This window comes from Artibeus jamaicensis, unplaced genomic scaffold (assembly GCF_021234435.1).
Source record: "Artibeus jamaicensis isolate MK-2021 breed Jamaican fruit bat unplaced genomic scaffold, CSHL_Jam_final contig_464, whole genome shotgun sequence".
In the NCBI taxonomy this organism is placed as follows: domain Eukaryota; kingdom Metazoa; phylum Chordata; class Mammalia; order Chiroptera; family Phyllostomidae; genus Artibeus; species Artibeus jamaicensis.
The window spans coordinates 19139714-19158032 of NW_026521842.1; the positions used below are offsets into that span (position 1 = coordinate 19139714).

General features: G+C 56.7%; 2 protein-coding genes across 5 annotated transcripts; one reads left to right on the forward strand and one right to left on the reverse strand.

Moving 5' to 3' along the window:
- The first annotated feature begins 1023 nt into the window (after positions 1 to 1023).
- FHOD1 (formin homology 2 domain containing 1) lies at positions 1024 to 16062 on the forward strand. 4 transcript variants are annotated; one of them, XM_053666687.1, is made up of 24 exons: positions 1024 to 1307; positions 7904 to 8010; positions 8369 to 8433; positions 8765 to 8832; positions 8903 to 9008; positions 9086 to 9180; positions 9453 to 9564; positions 9651 to 9745; positions 9857 to 10000; positions 10114 to 10256; positions 10337 to 10498; positions 10628 to 10651; positions 11029 to 11082; positions 11935 to 12050; positions 12136 to 12740; positions 13058 to 13213; positions 13662 to 13844; positions 13925 to 14044; positions 14121 to 14282; positions 14686 to 14876; positions 14965 to 15157; positions 15239 to 15401; positions 15482 to 15682; positions 15755 to 16062. In XM_053666687.1, exons 1-24 carry the CDS (start codon positions 1107 to 1109, stop codon positions 15835 to 15837), a joined length of 3549 nt encoding a protein of 1182 aa, XP_053522662.1. In that variant the 5' UTR covers positions 1024 to 1106; the 3' UTR covers positions 15838 to 16062. The 4 variants fall into 4 exon arrangements, with proteins under 4 accessions (XP_053522662.1, XP_037018549.2, XP_037018550.2 ...); XM_037162654.2 differs by lacking the exons at positions 10628 to 10651; positions 11029 to 11082 and having other exon boundaries at positions 15755 to 16061; XM_037162655.2 differs by lacking the exons at positions 10628 to 10651; positions 11029 to 11082 and having other exon boundaries at positions 10367 to 10498; positions 15755 to 16061.
- Positions 16063 to 16080: 18 nt separating this feature from the next.
- TMEM208 (transmembrane protein 208) lies at positions 16081 to 18298 on the reverse strand. Its single transcript, XM_037162661.2, has 6 exons — positions 18195 to 18298; positions 17522 to 17617; positions 17050 to 17109; positions 16833 to 16969; positions 16586 to 16670; positions 16081 to 16486 (listed from the first exon to the last, which is right to left on the reverse strand). The coding sequence occupies exons 1-6, from the start codon at positions 18198 to 18200 to the stop codon at positions 16349 to 16351; spliced, it is 522 nt and encodes a 173-aa protein (XP_037018556.1). The 5' UTR covers positions 18201 to 18298; the 3' UTR covers positions 16081 to 16348.
- Between the last annotated feature and the right edge of the window lie 21 nt (positions 18299 to 18319).

Below are 18319 nucleotides of genomic sequence, written 5' to 3' on the forward strand. Positions count from 1 at the left end.
TTTTTATTTTTATTTTTTAGAGAGAGGGGACGGGAGAAACAAAGAAAGAGGAACATTAATGCGTGGTTGCTTCTCGAGCGCCCCCTACTGGGACCTGGCCCGCAACCCAGGCATGTGCCCTAGACTGGGAATTGAACCCACAACCCTTTGGTTCTCAGGGAGGCACTCAATCCACTGAGCCACACCAACCAAGGCGATTTTCTTTTATTTTTTTAACCTTTAGAGGATGGTTTCATTTATAAAAAGCTCAAAACAGACCAAACTAAATATTATTAGTTTAGGAATGCACATATAGGTGATAAGACTATAAACAAAAGTAACGAAATGATCACATCCATAGTTACATAGATGTTTGTCATTATTCTTTAAAGTGTACATAAATGTTTCATTTACTCTGTGTTTGATAGCTCACCACTTTCAAAATGGCAATAAATTGCCTAATCTTGTACAATTTTTCTTTCATTTAGAAGTTTTAAATTTTTAAAACTGTTTTCAGTTACAGTTGTTCCACTTTTTTCCCCGTTGCTCTCCCCTGCTCTGCCCACCCCCGACCCCTGCTCCTACAGTCAATCCCCACACCTCTTGCTCCAAATCGAAAAGGATCCATCTCCTTGCTTTCCACAAATAAGAGGATCCCATCCACTTCATCCTTGAAACAGAATGACTCAGGACCATCTCTCCCCTAAACTGAGGGAGACAAGGCCGGTCACTAGCTGAAGAAATTTCCGCCCCACTTGCCTTAACAATCCTTCAAAGACAGCGCAGCGTCTCCTCCCCAAGCGCAGAGAAAGCCTCCCGCTCTCTGCGCGTTCTCAAAGGCCGGGAGCGAGCTGGGGTTTTCCCGCTCGCCTAGCCCGTGAACTAACGGGATCGCGATCGCGCCTTCTAAGTGGCTAGCCGCAAGCCCCGCCTCCCGCAATGGTTGCCCACTCCCTGCGCTTTCCGGGATAACTCTTGGCTCCACCACCTCCCTCGGCCCCGCCTCCGTCTTGCTCCGCCCCGCTTCAGCAGGGTCCGGTTCGTCTCCGCCCAGATCTAGTTGAGTAGTCACGGCGGCGGAGCCGGGACCTGTCCGGGGGTGCACGGCGCGAGCCAGTGGCAGAGCCATGGCTGGCGGGGAAGACCGCGGGGACGGGGAGTCAATATCAGTGGTGACCGTGCGGGTGCAGTACCTTGAGGACACTGATCCCTTCGCATGTGCCAACTTCCCGGAGCCGCGCCGGGCCCCCACCTGCAGCCTGGACGGGGCGCTGCCCCTGGGTGCACAGATACCCGCGCTGCATCGCCTGCTGGGAGCGCCGCTCAAGGTGAGGGCAGCCGGAGAAAGGTCGGAGGCTATTGAGGCTTCAGGGTTTACGCCATGAATGTCTTTGGGAGGTGCCCCCCAGGGAGAATCTGGAGTGGGTAAGCTCCGACGGGAAAGTCGGGCTGGGGACCCAAGGTCCACATGGCCCTGCTTGCGGCAACGCCTCTCAAGTTTAAAGGAAGCTGAAAAAAGGAGATGGGATCTTGTGGTCTGCACCACCCTGGCTGCCCCTTGTAGTAAGGCCCACCTGAGGAGGCGCTCAGGGTCCACTTGATGCCTGTCTGCCTGAGTAACTGCTCTGGATTGGGTGACGGTAGATATTTGGGTGGTAGGGGACCCAGGAGGCGGAGCTGGGGGTGTGTGGACTAGCTTCGACCTCACCTGAAGCAGGGGCGGAACTACGAGGAGGGGCGGACCCGGGGCGGGCCTCGAAAGGTGGCAAAGGTTTCGAGGGGTATCTAGAGGTTGGATTGAATCCTGCTATGAAGAGTGTTGCCACTGCATGTTGGGGGTCTGGCTTGGGAGTGCCGGAGGCAAAGAGACTTCACGAAGTGAGGGGAGTCCTCGAGAAGCGGCCCGGCCTGGGACACACCGGGCGTGGGAGGCTCCACTGGTGGAAAAGCCCTTTGAGTCACCGCCCCCACCATCTCTTACTCGCGGGCGGGCAGCTGGAAGGGAGGAGGCGGGCCAGACTAATTTTAAACCGCTGGCCTGCCCTAGTTTGCCTGCACCCCGGAACCGACTCGTGCACAGTACCAGGAAAGGCCCTTTTCCAGATGGCGGGCCCTAACTCTCCTCCCGCTCGCAGCGCTCGGCCCCCCGCAGGCAGCCCTTTCCGGCGCGCAGGGTTTCCGGGCAAGGACTCGAGGAAGCGCACTACCACTTCTTAGGCTTCCCAGTCAGCCGGTCTGCACTAAGTGGTGCGGGAAAGGAGAGGGATTTGGTGAGGGTGCCCTCCCCTGCTCCCAGCCTTAGCTGGGTCGCCAGGTTGCGCAAACTTGCCTCCCGCCTCAAGGCCCAGGGTCTCCCTTGGAATGTGCCCCGGGCGCCCGGCCCCCAGCCTACATTCCTCACTCTACGGGCCAGCTCCGCCTCCAAGCTCGGGAGGGAGAGGTGGTGAGACTATTGGCTTGGGGAATGGCGCACGTTCCGGCAAAGCCCGGGATTCAAGACCACGACCTGAAAGTGGCAGCGCCCTGCCCACTCCAGTTTTGATGCAACAACCCACTCCGCCCCCTGCCCTGTTGGAAGGAGTAAACTGAGATGGGCCTGGAAGAAGCACGTCCAGCCTGAGGCCACCTCCTATTCAGGATGGGTGCTGGAGAGAGAAGGGTGCTGAAGGGAGACCAGGTTCCTGGACTCCTGGTGCTGAAATAAGCCTGGAGCACTACAGAGAACATAGTATTCCTTTCACCCACCCCCACTCTAGAATGGGACCTAACCCTGACACCCCTCTTTCCATTTAGGGGCAGATTTGAGAGGTCAGCTACAGGAAAGAGGCTCAGAACATCCCCCCATTTAAGGACCCATCTCCTTACCCTACCAGGTGCCCTACCCTCTTCTCTGCTTCTAGCCAAGGACACTACTGAACTCAAAGAATGTGCTAAGTCCCTGTCAACTCAGTTTTTCCTGCCCCCCCCCTTTCAGGATCTCCCACCTGGTGTACCTAAAGACTGACTGCCCTGTCCCCCACAGGCGGGGTATGGGGGTGGACACACTGGGTTACCACAGTGCTCTGGGCCAGGACTCCCTGGGGCTGGCAGCTCTGCCAGCAATGGTCAGATGCACTGTGATGTGCTCATCCCAAATATAAACTGTGACCACAGCCCCAGAATAGAAGGCCGGAGGAAGAAGGCTGAGAATAGGGTAGGGGCAGAGACATCAGAGAGCTGAGAGAGGGAGCAGGGCCCTTCCTTGCAGGAAATGTCAACAGCTGGTTCCTCCCCAGTCCTATAAGTGGGTGCCCCAGGGGCACAGACATGACTCAGGCCTGCCTTGAGAGCCCCTGTGCAGGGCTGTAGAGCAGAAATAAGAGGAAGGGGTTTCGTACTCCCGGCTTCATCCTCTGTCCAGCAGAGGAACAGGATACAGCTATCTCTGCCCTCCCACTCTGGGCACTGACCCCCATCATCCCTGCAGACCCTGCCTCTTCCCTGGGGATGCACAGAGGCCCAGCCTTCTTTCTCTCTGGGGCTCCACCCCACACAGCCCATTGGGCTAGGCCTGCCTCTTGAGTTCCCCTGGGGTTTCCTTTATAAAGGACTTGGAACTTTCAGATCTGCGAGGGCCTTGCTCATTTCCTCCCAGTCTAAGAGGAAGCTCCTGGCCACAGCCTCTGACTCATCTCCTGGCCCTGGGTGGGGGTGAGGCAGGGCTCTGGCACTGCCTTGGGCCATGCCTGATGTCCCCAGGGAAACTCAGAAATATCTGTCTTCCCTCTATTGCCAGAGCCTCAGTCAGCTACGGGACCTGCTCTTGACCCAGGGGAGAACCTGCCTCTCCGGCCCTGTGGTTCTTCTCCTTTACCAGAACCTGCCCGTCCCACACTCCCTGCTACAATTTGCCCTTCTGGGTGCTACCCCAAGAGCTCTTCCCTTACACGCAAAGGCCCTGCCATGTCTGGGATAGCACTGACTTCTCCCTGGGCTCTGGGCAAAGGGACCTGGATGCTGCTCTGACCCTGAAGCAAAGGCCAGAGGAGCCGCCTACCCCTAGCAGCAGAGATAGCCTAGAAATTTGTCCGTTACCAGCAACTGTTTTCCCAGTGTGGCTAAAGATCATGGTAAGACAGGAGTTGCACTGTTCTGGAATGTTTCCTGACTTTGCCCCCTCCTTGTTCCAGCCTCAGTTTACCCTTCAGAAACAGTTGTGGCAAGGGTGCGTAAGTGTGAACTTGACCTGCAGGGACAGGGACCAACTAGAAAGGTCCCAGAGGATTCTTAAGGGTAAGATGGAGTGCTCTGGCACTTCTGATTCGCTGGTCACTCTGGACTGGGGAGCTGGGGCTGCAGCCTGGTGAGGGACCCTAGGAGCTAGGTCCTAACAGAGGCAGGCACTATTACCCTAGCATGTATGGTGCGTGTTTGTTTGTTAGCCCTCCCTCGCTGGAACTGGGAGGACCAGTTTGGGGTATTTGCTGAGTCCGGTAAGCTGAGGGGCCACCTTCAACTCTTGGCAACCCTACATGCTCCAGCCTTCACCCCACCTCCCATGCAGGGTTCCCTGGAGCAATTCCAGAGAACATCCACTTAAGATCTAGGTCGGTTAGCCCTGGCACCATTCCTGGTTGGGCAGCCTGGTGCAAATTCTGTACCTTGGTCTCCTCCCCTGTGAAAGGGTTATTAGGATCAAAGGAACTAGGAACTAGGCGGCCCAGTGCGTGACACAGAGGAGGCATGACAAAAGTGGGTGTCCCTCCTCAAGGACCATCCATGTCATCTCATCCAGGAAGTCAAGGTCTAGTTGGAGACCCAAGGTAACAGGAAAGGAGGGGCATCAGAGCACAGGGTCTTGTGTTTGCAGGAGAAGAGAGGAAAAAGGCAGTTTGCAAATTATTTCCTAAAACAAGAGTCCTTCAGCATATCATTGTGTCCTCCCCACCATCTTCCTTGTACCCTGCCCCTGGCCTGTTCATGCTTACCCGATTACATTGCCATGAAAAATATGGGAGAGTAGATACTAGGGCCCCCTAAGCTTAGCCCTGTAAGTCAAACCATATGTAATGGGTTGCTTGGGGCTGCCAGAAAAACCTGAGCCCAGAGAATCAAAAGAAAAGGGGTCTGGAGACTGAAGTGAGGGGTTGAGCCTGGGAAGAATGGGGGAGGGACACCACCCCAAGAAAGACTGCAGGGAAGTGTGGAAGACAAGAGCCAGGAGGGAGTCAATGATGTAGACCCACACTGACCCTGTGCTGACCCTAAGCACTGTCAGCAGGGACCAGGGTTCGGGCTTACTCAAGCCTGGCGCAACCCCAGGGTGTGAGAAACAAGGCCCAGAGGTTTGGCTCTCAGAAGGGTGACCCCAGGAAGGGGCCAGGGCTGTGAGGGACAAGCACCACTCAGCGGCAGGAAGTCTCTGTTCTTTGCTGCTTGCTGGGACAAATCTCTACCCAAGACAAATTACTAGAAGGGGGGAACATTGTCCTGCAAGCTCTGGGCTGCTTATTAGCCCTGGACCTCCTCTCCAGAAATGGGGCCCTGGCAGGACTGAACAGGAGACATGGTTAGGGGAGCCGCTGCTACCATGAGGGTTTAACCTGCTCATCTGAGGAGGCTGGGGGTGATGAGCACTTAAGTCTTCAGGACCCCGCCCCACGTGGAGGCAGGCATCCCCGGTATCCTGCACACTCCGGATCAGAGCATGCACGTGTGTGCAGGAGGGGAGGAGAATATGCTGGGCCGAGCTTTGCCTGTGTGTGCTTCTTGGGCCTGTGCCTGGCCAGTGAGCGTGTGTATACCTGACCATATACCTGGGTATGCAAGCAGTTACCGGGTATAATCCGATCACCCCTCTAGTGTTTACCTTTACACCACTCCACCGCTCCCCTTGCTTGGCACCCTTGGCCTTGTGCTTCTGCATTTATTTGTGGCCTGAGTCAAGCCTGCCTGTCTGCCTGCCCAACCCAACTGGAAAGGAGGGAAGGCAGAGGCACTGTCTTATTCCCTGCTAGTCCTCAGCACCTAAAACCAGCCCAATTCACTAATGCTTGCATGAGTGATCTGTTCTATAGATGTGTGATTTGGGGGATCCCTGAGACAGGTTGTGGCTCTGGGGGAGTTACGTTTTTCTAGGGTCCCAGAAGTTGCAGCTGCTCCTGGATGGGGGTGGGGAGGGCAGGCTGCTGAGTCATCCTGTGGGAAGAGGGACCAGGAGGAATGTGGGGCTGCCCTTGACTGAGCTGGCCCTAGACAAAGTACCCCAGCCCTGGGGCCTTGTCCCCCCATCTCAGGTCTGTTCCCAAAAGGCCCTGGAGAAGATGACTGCTCCTAGGGACCAGAGAGAGGCCAGGCTAGCCCAAGAGGAGGGCAGGCAGCCAGACAGGAAGTGGGACAGAAAACAGGCTGGAGTATTTGTCCTGTGTCCCATGTCCCAGGCAGTGGGGGGAGGTGGTTACCCAAGGGCCTCATAGGAAGGGCCTGAACTGCCAGGAAGGAGCTGGGGCACCCTCTCAGGCACAGCAGGGGTGCCAAACAGAGGCAGGGATCGGGGCAGGATCGAACTTCCTTTCCCCCCAGGGAACCTAGGGCAGCTGGAAGCCCTTGGGCTCGGTCGAGACAGGGCTGACAGAACATCAGGGCAAATGTGGGGTTGACTTTCCCAGTAAGATGGAGGCCAGAGGCCCCCTGACCCTGCAGAGGGGGGCTCTCGCTGGGTCACGGCACCTCGAGGAGTGGGGCCACTCAAGTCAAGGGGACTTTGCTATGGAGGAAGTGTGCGGGAGAGGCACAGTGCTGCCATTAGACTCTCCATGGTCACCTTACTAGGCCCTTCTATGGGCACTTCTCAAGGGGCCAAGTGTCCTGCCCAGTGTTGGAGGGGAGCCAGGCTCAGCGGAGAGAAAGACATGAGAAGCAGATACATGGATGGAGCTAAAATCTGGTTTTCAATAGGCCACTTGGAGGCTTGGAGGGACTGGGAGCCTGTGGATTAGCCCCTACTTCTCGCTGTCTTATCTCAGGGAGAGACACACACATCTCTCCCAGCTGGGCTTCCACCTCCCAGCATTTTTTCCAACTTATAAGAGAAAGTTTATTTAGAAAGTTACAGAGGTAATATAAATGAGCCAGCTGGGCTGCACAGACTCAGGAAACAAGTTACAGAAGCAAAAGAAGGGCCCTGGGAGCCCAGGAGAGAGGACGGCAAAGGTAACAGAAAGTCTGTGCTCCTGAGAGGGAAGACGCACTGCCTCCCGGTGTTCTTAACAGTCCCTCCTGGGTTTGGATGCTTTGTGGCTGCCGCTTATCACCCCACAGGGCTGCGAACTTCCTCGAAGGCAGGAACTTCCTCATTCATGTTCCTCAGCTCAGCACCTGCTTGGCGAGCACTTACTGTGTGTCAGGTGCTGTGAGAGGCTCCCGACCCCAGAGAACACGTGGTTACAGGGGAAGGAGACTAGCGTCCAGGATATTATCCTGCTCTGGGGAAGGTCTCAGAGTGGGGTACGCACACAGCGTGGAGTGGGCTGCATAGCATTGGCTAGAGGAGTCCAGCAAGTCTTTTTTAAAAAAGCCTTATCTAATCTGAAACCTTAAGAATGAGTAGGCCTGACTGGCGTAGCTCAGTGGATTGAGTGTGGGCTGCGAACCAAGGGGTCACTGGTTCAATTCCCAGTCAGGGCACATGCCTGGGTGGCAAGCCAGGTCCCTGGTACAGGGCGCACGAGAGGCAACCACACATTGATGATCCTCTCCCTCTCATTCTCCTTCTCTTCACCTCTCTCTAAAAATAAATAAAATCTTAAAAAAAAAAAAAAGAATGAGTAGGTGTTAGCCAAGAACACCGCACATACAAAGGGACTTCACCTGTGATGCATGGCATCTCCATACACACCCCAGCCGCCTCTTTCCCACCCCTGATGGCTGTTCTCTTTGCCCCCAGCTAGAGGACTGTGCCCTGCAAGTGTCTCCCTCTGGATACTACCTGGACCCTGAGCTGTCCCTGGAAGAGCAGCGGGAGATGCTGGAGGGCTTCTATGAAGAGATCAGGTCAGAGCCGATGAAGCCAGGAAGACTAGGCTGGCCCCAGCCTTGCTCCCACCAAGGGGCTAACTCAGGTGTCCACAGCCGAGACACCTGATCTCTGGCCTGGGCTCCGGGCCACATCCTGCTGCCCCAGGGAACTATGCCAGGGGAATCCCAAGGCCTGGCCAGTATTACCTGCTGCCCAGGATGGGAGTGGGGGACTGTCCCACATACCTCAGATACCTGTGTTTGCATAAACACTTTTGTCTGGCCAACCCTTGGGCTTGGGGGAACATTTGGGGAGGTCTTTGGCAGCCCTGGTGTGGGGGAAGGGACCCCAAGGAATGGGCTGGGAGCTGCTGACTAGGCTGCTTGATTCCAGCAAAGGGCGGAAGCCTACAATGATCCTTCGGACCCAGCTCTCGGTGAGGGTCAATGCCATCTTAGGTGAGTGTGTGAGAGCATCGATGTCCAGCGACCATACCCGCCCAGCCCAGCTGGCTGTTTCTTTCAGGCCTGTGCTGGACGGTGAGCAGGAGACATCAGAGACAGGATACGTGGCCCCTCCCCTTCCTATCCTGACCTCTCCCTCCAGGGCCAGGGCTGATGCCACAGCTCCACTGGGGTGGGGCCTGCCCAGAGTCAGGGAGTAAGTAGAGGAGGAGGTAGGGAGTTCAAGAGTACTAGAATGTGCTTTGCTGCGGGCTTGTGGTTGTGTCCCAATAGAAGATGGTGTCAGTGTCCCCTCAAGGTTACTGTGCCCACCTGCCCTTTGCAGAAAAACTGTACGGCTCCAGTGGCCCTGAGCTTCGCCGCTCCCTCTTCTCACTAAAGCAGATCTTCCAGGTGAGGCCCAGAGGTGGGTGGGGGTGGGCATCCAGCCTGAGCCCCCATAAACTCCCCGTGGCACCCCCAGGAGGACAAGGACCTGGTGCCTGAATTCGTGCACTCAGAGGGACTGAGCTGCCTGACCCGTGTGGGTGCCGCTGCTGACCACAACTATCAGAGCTACATCCTCCGAGGTCAGCCCCGCCCTGCCCCCATGACCCTTGCCTTCAGTGACCCCTTAAGTAACCTCTTCTTGTTTCTGTGTCCCCAGCAATAGGCCAGCTGATGCTTTTTGTGGATGGGATGCTGGGGGTGGTGGCCCACAATGAGACCGTGCAGTGGCTGTACATACTGTGTGCCAGCCAGGTGAGTGGGCCTCTACCCAGTCACGAACCCTCTTCCCACTGCCTCTGCCTGAGCCTCAGTTTCATCTTCTACAAAATGGGCTAGAATGGAGTTAGTCTGTGGCCCCTCTAACCCTAGAAAGCACCTCGATGCCTGGGCGTACAGCCAGGGTCTTTTTGCCAAGACTTTCCTCTCTGGGACCAGCCCCAGGAAGGAGCCCCTCCCCCACCACACCAGAAGTTGGCACAGGTCTGGCCCAAGCCCCACTCAAATGTGGTGACCCCTCCCCCTAGTCCCGCTTGGTGGTGAAGACCGCTCTGAAGCTGCTGCTGGTGTTTGTGGAGTACTCGGAGAGCAACGCGCCTCTGTTCATCTATGCCGTCAACTCTGTGGCCAGCACCACAGGTCAGAGACTGTCCCTCCCTCCCCCGCCACTCAGAGCCCTGTGTCCTACCTTTCTCCCCATGACTGCTCCCCCTTCTGTGTGGCAGGTGCTCTTCCATGGGCCAACCTGGTGTCCATCCTAGAGGAGAAGAATGGTGCAGACCCTGAGTTGTTGGTGTACACAGTCACCCTCATCAACAAGGTATGTGCTGAACCAAACATGTGGCAACCAGACACCAGCTCTGAGCTCCTCAGCCTCCTGACCCCAGGCCCCCATCAGTCTTAGCCTTGCCCTCCTACCCCCGCCTTCTAGACGCTGGCAGCCCTCCCCGATCAGGACTCCTTCTACGATGTGACAGATGCACTGGAGCAGCAGGGCATGGAGTCACTGGTCCAGTGCCACCTGGGCAGTGCGGGCACTGACATCGACCTTCGAGCTCAACTTGTGCTCTATGAGGTGGGCAGGGCCACCAGGGCCCAACTGGGAGCAAGAGGAGGCAAGGGAGGGGGCGTAGTTCCCCAGCGCCCTACCCTACATCCGCTGCTCATATCTGGGCCCACATCTACTAGAGTGCCCTGCGTTTGGAAGATGGAGACATCGAGGAAGCCGTAGGTGGACGGCGGGAGCGGAGAAAGCCCTCTTCTGAGGAAGGCAAGAGGAGCCGCCGATCTCTAGAAGGCGGGGGCTGCCCTATGCGCACCACGGAGCCTGGGTAAGAGCCGGCCTCGGTTGTCAGGAGATGGGATGGATGGGCCAGGAGTAGCCCCATCTCCTGACAGACCCTGCGTCCAGCCCCACAGGCCCCTCCTCCTCCACCAACAGCCCTGCCACACCTACAAGCCCTGCACCCAGCCAGGTGGGCCCTGCCTCTGGCCTTGGTACCTCCGTGAATCTCTTTCCTACCCTCTCCGTGGTGCCCTCAGCTGACAGTTCCTGTGAGAGGAGTGTCTACAAGTAAGTAGGGAGATAGAGGCTGCCCCCGCCTGGAATCCTCTCCCTTGCCTGTCCCTCCTGCTCTGCTCCCTTCCTTGGACCTTCCGCCTCCTCTTCCCAAACGCGTGCTTTCTCTCTCTCTCTTTCCAGACTTCACCAAACTGCTCCTGTTTGGTAAGTGACTGCTGGGGGGTGGGGGAGGTTCGGCTCTGACTGGACCTCCTCCTCCTCCTGAGGCTTTTCATTTCTTTCTGGCATTCCACCTGTCTTGGCCAATGTCATCTGTCTCCCTACCCCTGCTGTCTTTCTGTCACTGTCTCTGACTCTCGTTCTGCTGTCTTTGTCTCTTACTGCACCCTGTTGGGCTTCATGTCAGTCTCTGCCCCCATTTATAGTTTCCTCTTGTCATGCTTTCCCCAACCCCCTCTTCCCACTGTGGCCGGGAAGGGATCCGTGATAGCACTGCCCAGCTCTGTGTGGGTGTGAGCAGCTGGCCTTCGGGGTGGAGCAGGCACCACAGTTACTATCTCTTCTCTCATCCCCCCGCCCAGGGCCTCTGAGAGCCCACCTGCCCCCCAGCCCCCGGCTGGGCAGGCCAGGCTGGAGTAAGTACAGAAGCTAGCCCTCCAGGCCCACCAGGCGCTCATGGCTTCAGCATTGCTTCCTGCGGCGCGGGTTCCACCTGCCTGTGCAGCCAGAGCTGGGGGAGTCTCAGGCCCCTTCCTTCCCATACTTTTCCCTCCTCGGTTACCTAAGGACTAAACACTGGGATTAGTTCCCTGGTGTCAGAGTGGTCCCTGTGCTTCAATAGTGACGACTCAGCAGCTTTGACCAGAGATAAGAACATGGACTCCCAACCTAGAACCTATTCTCCCAGGCCCTCAGGCCAGGAATAGAGCAGGGAGGGGATCTAGGGTGCTGTGTGTTGTGGAGATGGAGGAGCAGCCTAGGGCTAAGGTAGGAGCATGGACTGAGGGCCACCAGAAGCTGGAGGGGCCAAGAAAAGAGGCTGGATCACATTCATTATTTCAACATAAACTGAGTGTAGGTGGTCTACCAGGCCCCATTCTGGGCACAGGTCAGAGCTCGCGGAAACTGCAGACCAGCCCAGGGAGGGACGGTCTGGTGTGCCACTGCAACAGCCATTCCCTTCCTTTGCTCCAAGGGTCCTTGTCTAGAATCAGAACAATGAACATGAACAGCAGAGTTGCTAATTGGACATTAAGTAGAACTTTCTTTCTGTATGCCAGCCTGGGAATGCTGGGCTGGAAATGACCCTCCCCAGATGTGGAGGACTGGCCTTGGGCATTCAGGTCCTGGCTCTGCTCAGCATGCATGGTCTGTTTGTGTGCGTCTGTGTGCGCCTGCAATTGGAGGCAATGCCCAGGGGCCCGGCATGCATACCACCCTGGGCTGGGGTGTGTCAGACAAGCTCACTGACAGGTGCCTCCCCCCAGAGCCCGGTTCCTGGAGAATGTGGCAGCGGCAGAAACAGAGAAGCAGGCTGCACTGGCCCAGGGCCGGGCAGAGGCATTGGCCGGGGCAGTGCCCGATGAGGCTGATGGGCGCCCAGGTGAGTCGGTGTGGGCAGAATGGACCCATGTCTCCCTGTTGCTCCATAGAGGGCATGACACTGATAGCGGCTTCTCTTTTTTTAGATACCTGGGAACTCTGGGGTTCCCCCGAACCAGTCCCTGCACCCAGAACACCCCAGAGCCCTACCCCCCGAGTCCTGCTCCGGGCCCAACAGAGCCTTGAGCCAGAGCCCAAGAAGCCCCTGGCCCCACCAAGTCCCAAGGCCAAGCCCACCCAGGAGCTCCCTACCCATGTCCCAAAGCTCTGCATTGGAGACCTGGACTTCTCAGATCTGGGGGAGGACGAAGACCAGGACATGCTGAACATAGAGTCTGCAGACACCGGAAAAGGGGTCCCACCCCCACCACCCCCACTGCCCTTGTTCTCACAAGGCCCCCCACCTCCTCCACCCCCACCTCCACCACCTATCAAAGGCCCCTTCCCACCACCTCCACCCCCAGCTGCCCCTCTACCCCCGTCAGCGCCCGACAGCCTAGCCCTCCCCACCAAGAGGAAGACAGTAAAACTCTTCTGGCGGGAATTTAAGCTGGCCGGGGCCCACGGAGGCTCTGGGAGCCGCTTCGGGCCCTGTTCCACCCTGTGGGCCTCCCTGGAGCCTGTCTCCGTGGACACAGCCCGGCTGGAGCACCTGTTCGAGTCCCGTGCCAAGGACGTGCTGCCTTCCAAGGTAAACGCACCCTCATCTGCCAGGTAACCCGTGTGGAGAAGGGAGCGAATCAGAGCTCAAAGCTCCTAACGGCTGGGGCGGCCACTCATTTCCCACATGGGGAAACCAAGGCAAAGTAAGGCGCAGGGATCTGTCTGAGGTCTCTCAGCAAGGGATCGGCAGAGTCCTAACCAGCATCTAAGCTCATCCCAGGTCCCTGGTTGTAGGGTGACCCCACCATTTGGCCATTTAGATGGGGGTCTTAGAGTGCCCTCTTAGCTTGTTGCCCCAGCTAGTCCCTTTCCCAGTCTTACACTGCCCTTCCCCCAACCTCAAAGAAAGCTGGCGAGGGCCGCCGGACAATGACCACAGTGCTGGACCCCAAGCGCAGCAACGCTATCAACATTGGCCTAACCACTCTGCCACCTGTGCACGTCATTAAGGCCGCTCTGCTCAACTTTGATGAGTTTGCTGTCAGCAAGGACGGCATTGAGGTAAGGATACCCAGCTGGGGTGTTGAAGGGAGATGGGAGGTCTAGCTCTCTTCTTTGGTCAGTGGGTATTTCTTTTTTTTTAAATATTTTCTTTCTTTATTTTTTGAGAGAGGGGAAGGGAAGGAGAAAGAGTGGGAGAGAAACATCAATGTATGGTTGCCTCTCATGCGTCCCCTGCTGGGAACTGGCCTGCAACCCAGGCATGTGCCCTGAGTGGGAATCGAACCTCGATACTCTGGTTCGCAGGCCCGTGCTCAATCCACTGAGCTATACCAACCAGGGCTGGTCAGTGGGTATTTCTTGTCCCTCCAGTGGTGGGCATGGGCTCAGCAAAGCAGTCCCCAGACCCTCCGGCTCCCCTAGAAAGTTTAGGGGAGGAGTCAAGACCAACGCTTGAGGCCTCGGGCCAGCACTGAGTGGCCTGTTGGGGTGGTGGCTGTGTCCTCAGAAACTACTGACCATGATGCCCACGGAGGAGGAACGGCAGAAGATCGAGGAGGCCCAGCTGGCCAATCCTGACATTCCTCTGGGCCCAGCTGAGACTTTCCTGATGACTCTTGCCTCCATCGGGGGCCTGGCTGCCCGCCTACAACTCTGGGCCTTCAAGCTGGACTATGACAGCATGGAACGGGTACCTGGGTCATGGGATGGGACAGGCAGTGGTGAGCATGACAACCATGTAGTCTAAGAGTCCCTGGCTTCCCACACCAGGAAATCGCAGAGCCACTGTATGACCTGAAAGTGGGCATGGGACAGCTGGTGCAAAATGCCACCTTCCGCTGCATCCTAGCCACCCTGCTGGCTGTGGGCAATTTCCTCAACGGCTCCCAGGTGAGTGCTGGCACATGGGGGCTGGGGGCCAGGCTCTGGAGCCACCCAGGCCCCGGCTCAAACAAGGTCCTTTCAGAGCAGTGGCTTTGAGCTGAGCTACCTGGAGAAGGTGTCAGAGGTGAAGGACACAGTGCGCAGGCAGTCACTGCTGTACCATCTCTGCTCCTTGGTGCTCCAGACACGGCCTGATTCCTCTGACCTCTACTCAGAAATCCCCGCCCTGACCCGCTGTGCCAAGGTTAGCACCAGCCAGAGGCTCGAATAAGACTGGGCACGCGTGAGGGAATGCTGCTGCCTGGGGCTGGCTTCTCCCCTCCTCCCTTTTTCAGCTACTGTTGCCAGGGCTTGCTCGGCTGCAGGTGTTCGTCAGGGCTGTGTCCTCTGTCAGAAACGCTTTCCTCTATTGGCCTACCTACACCTACCGTCTTTGGGTCTCAGTTTAGCTGCCATTTCCAAGAAATCCCCATTTCCCACTGGGTCAAATGGACTTGTCTGTCCCCTGCAGTAGACTGCGAACCTTCAGAGGGCAGGGGCTGGATCTTGTCTGTGTTCCTATGGCCCAGGCTGACCAGTCTGGCAGAGGCAGCCTCAAGCAGCACCTTCTTATTGGGGGACAGCCTGTGTACTCCCTGCTTTTCTAGGTGGACTTTGAGCAGCTGACTGAGAACCTGGGGCAGCTGGAGCACCGAAGCCAGGCAGCAGAGGAGAGTCTGCGGAGCTTGGCCAAGCATGAGCTGGCCCCAGCCCTGCGTGCCCGCCTCACCCACTTCCTGGCCCACTGTGCCCGACGTGTTGCTATGCTTCGAGTAGTACACCGCCGCGTCTGCAACAGGTGACGTCAGCCCGAGAGGCAAGACTGCCACCGCTGCCCCTCACACCCGAGCAGGGCTCACCATCCTTTCCTATCCTATCCTGCCCAGGTTCCATGCCTTCCTGCTGTACCTGGGGTACACGGCACAGGCAGCCCGTGAAGTGCGCATCATGCAGTTCTGCCACACGCTGCGGGAGTTTGCGCTGGAGTACCGGACTTGCCGAGAACGGGTGCTGCAGCAGCAGCAGAAGCGAGCCACCTACCGTGAGCGCAACAAGACCCGGGGACGCATGATCACTGAGGTGGGAGCCTCTTCTAGGTTTTGACCGCTGACCCCATGGTTCCCCTCCCCGGCTCCTGGCTCATTCTTCTCCCTCCTCCAGACAGAGAAGTTCTCAGGTGTGGCTGGAGAAGTCCCCAACACCCCGTCTATCCCAGTGGCTGTGGGTAGTGGGCCAGGCCGGGGTGATGCAGACACTCACGCCAGCATGAAAAGTCTGCTGACCATCAAGCCTGAGGACACCACACACAGCCGCCGTAGCAGAGGTGGGACCTGTGGCCACTAGAGGGAAAGGGTTTTGCTGTGGGGCCACCTTGGCCTGACCTCCGTCTCTGGTCTCCCTTAGGCCTGGTCCCGAGCAGCTCCCCAGTCATGCCCACAGCAGTGGGGCCCTGCACTGCATCACCAGAAGAACCCCCAGGCTCTAGTTTACCCAGTGACACTTCAGATGAGATCATGGACCTGTTGGTGCAGTCAGTGACCAAGAGCAGTCCTCGTGCCTTAGCTGCTAGGGAACGCAAGCGTTCCCGTGGCAACCGCAAATCTTGTGAGTACTCCCCACATGCCCACACCCACTGTCTCCCCATCAACCCCCTCCAACCCAGCTCTGTCCTTGCAGTGAGACGGACATTGAAGAGTGGGCTCGGAGAGGACCTGGTGCAGGCACTGGGACTGAGCAAGGCACCTGGCCTGGAGGTGTGAAGGCGCTGCCTCCAAGATATCTGTCTGGGCCACAGCCTGCATGCAAAAAAGACTATAGAGAAAGGAGAGCCCAGAGCAGAATTCTGGGCATCTCCTCAACCCCGGGGTCACTCTGTGCCTATAGCCAATGCCATAGGCACAGTATTGAACAGTATTAGCTGTGTGTGTGTGTGTGTGTGTGTGTGCGTGCATGTGAGAGAGAGCTCCCTAAACATGTGGAGCATAATAAAGTTTTCTTAGACAATCCAAATGCCTTTATCTTCTTTTAAGGGACAGACCACATTGATTCTATAGCCAAAGGGAAATACCACAAGCATGATAAGCTCCTGCCTCATCATCACCCATACAACCATTAGTCCCATTCTGAGCATTTTATTCAACAATCCCATGCCTTAGACTGCTTTTGGCCCCTGGACTAGGCCCTCATTATTCCTGGCATGAGGCCATGCAGCCTGATAGAGCCCCCCAGGGCCCAGCAGCCTGTGTTCACAACATTATAATTGTTCAATGGCTATAATCGTTTCATCTGCCGCCGTTCCTGTCGGCGCTGCCTTTTCTCGTTGTGCTCTGGCGCCGGGGCACCACTATCTGCCGTGAACCAAGGGCCCAGCACATTCACCCACAGGAGGTAAAGGGCCCGGCCTGGAGCCTAGGAGAGAAAAGGTAACTTGAAGCCAGGGTCAGGAAATGAAGGAAGAGAAGGGTTAGATGCCCCAGCCCCTCCTTGGGAGCCCAACAAGCCACATACCAGAAGCCAGAAGGACCAGATGTAGAGAGAAAAGCAGCTAAGCACCTGCACAATGGCTGTCAACAGGATCACATCCTTAAGGTGCCTGTGGATAGAAGGGAGACTTCAAAGGCCAAAAATAGTTGATGGGCCCCCATTCAGCTCCCACCCTCTTTAAGTTGAAGGCAGCTGTGGGTCTTGGGCTATCTGGGCCCCAGCACCACAGCCCTGGGGCCGCTCACCTGGGCTGGCAGCGGGGGACACTCACTCTGCCATGCCCTGTTCCATGTTGAGGTCCATTCCACCATCCATCAGGGCCCCATCCTCAGAGAAGGCCGCCCGTGCCATTGAGCTCATAGAGTGGTAGCTGGCCCCATATACTGCCAGACTAAAGCCCAGGGCCATCTACAGACAAGAATGGGGGTGTCAAAGGCCAGCCACCGACCCTATATGTTCACCCACTTCCCAGAATAGGGAACACTTACCCAGGCCCAAAATGAGGCAGATGAGTAGAAGAAGACCAAGGTCACAAGACAGTAAATGGCCTACAAATAAACATAGAATCCGGCTAGGATCCAAAGCTACTCTTAACCATGAACCCCCCCTTGACTCTGACCAAGAGACCAGGCTATTTAAGGAGACAGGTAGTTTCTTACAGGGTTGGGGAAGCAGAGGTCTACCCCCCAAGTACTCCCCTGAGTACACCGTCTGCTCTCTGGACACATCAGCCTAGGAAAGAAGCCTCCACATTTGGGGTCATAAGGGCTCTCAATTCCATCCTCATTTTGTTTTGACTACTCAATATTTTCTCTGTACAGGATCTATTCTCTTTTTTTTAGTTAGAGAGTTTTTTTCTGGAGTCTTGACGCTCACATACACCACCACCGCTGCAGCCCCGCCAGAGCAGAGGATTGTGGGACCTTGGGTAAGCACAGCAACAAGGAGCCAGGTACTTACATTGGCCCCCAGTATGATCCGCAGGTAGAATTTCAGGGTCTCTTTGTTCTCTTCAAATATCTGCTTCTTCCCTCTGGTCCCCACTTTGCCCTTGGGCTGCAGAAGGATAATGAGATGCTTGTTACAGTCCTCCTCAGCAGGGTCCTCCTCATTCTCTCCACCAGCCTGGTTAGCTACAGAGTTCCAGTTGCACCTCGGCCAGTGCTCAAACCTAACACAATCCTTGGGATGCCCACCCCTCCTCCAGTCAATCCTGGTTAAGGCTGAAAGCATCTTTCCAACAGCCCTAGCGATGCTCGCCTCCTGCACACCCTCAAATCCAACACTAGGCTGATATAGCAGGGTTTCCCTGGTAAGGTCCAGCTATGGGCTTACGATCAAGGGGAACTCCTCAGTAGCGCTGAACAGTGCCCCTCTATGGCCTCCGCTGGAGTAGACCAGATCTCGGCTGACGCCCACACCCTTCAGGCCCCTCAGATCTCTGGCCCACTCTAATACTGTTATACCGAAGCACCCCCGCCCCTTCCTCCCACTTCGCTCCATTACTGTCAGGTCACTGAATGGCGCCTCCCTCTGGCCGACCCACTTCTCTTGATATCCTTCCTCCGTTTTCAGTCTCCCAGCCCTGGGAGAGCTTTGCCGATGAGGACCCCACCCTATCCGTCCTCCTTACCGCCATGGTGCGACGCAAATACCCAGCCGGGGAGATAAGGGAGAGAGAACGAAACCGCAGTCACTAGGTACCACATCGGCAGCACAGACACTTCCGGTGCAGACCCAAATCGTCACTACTGAGAC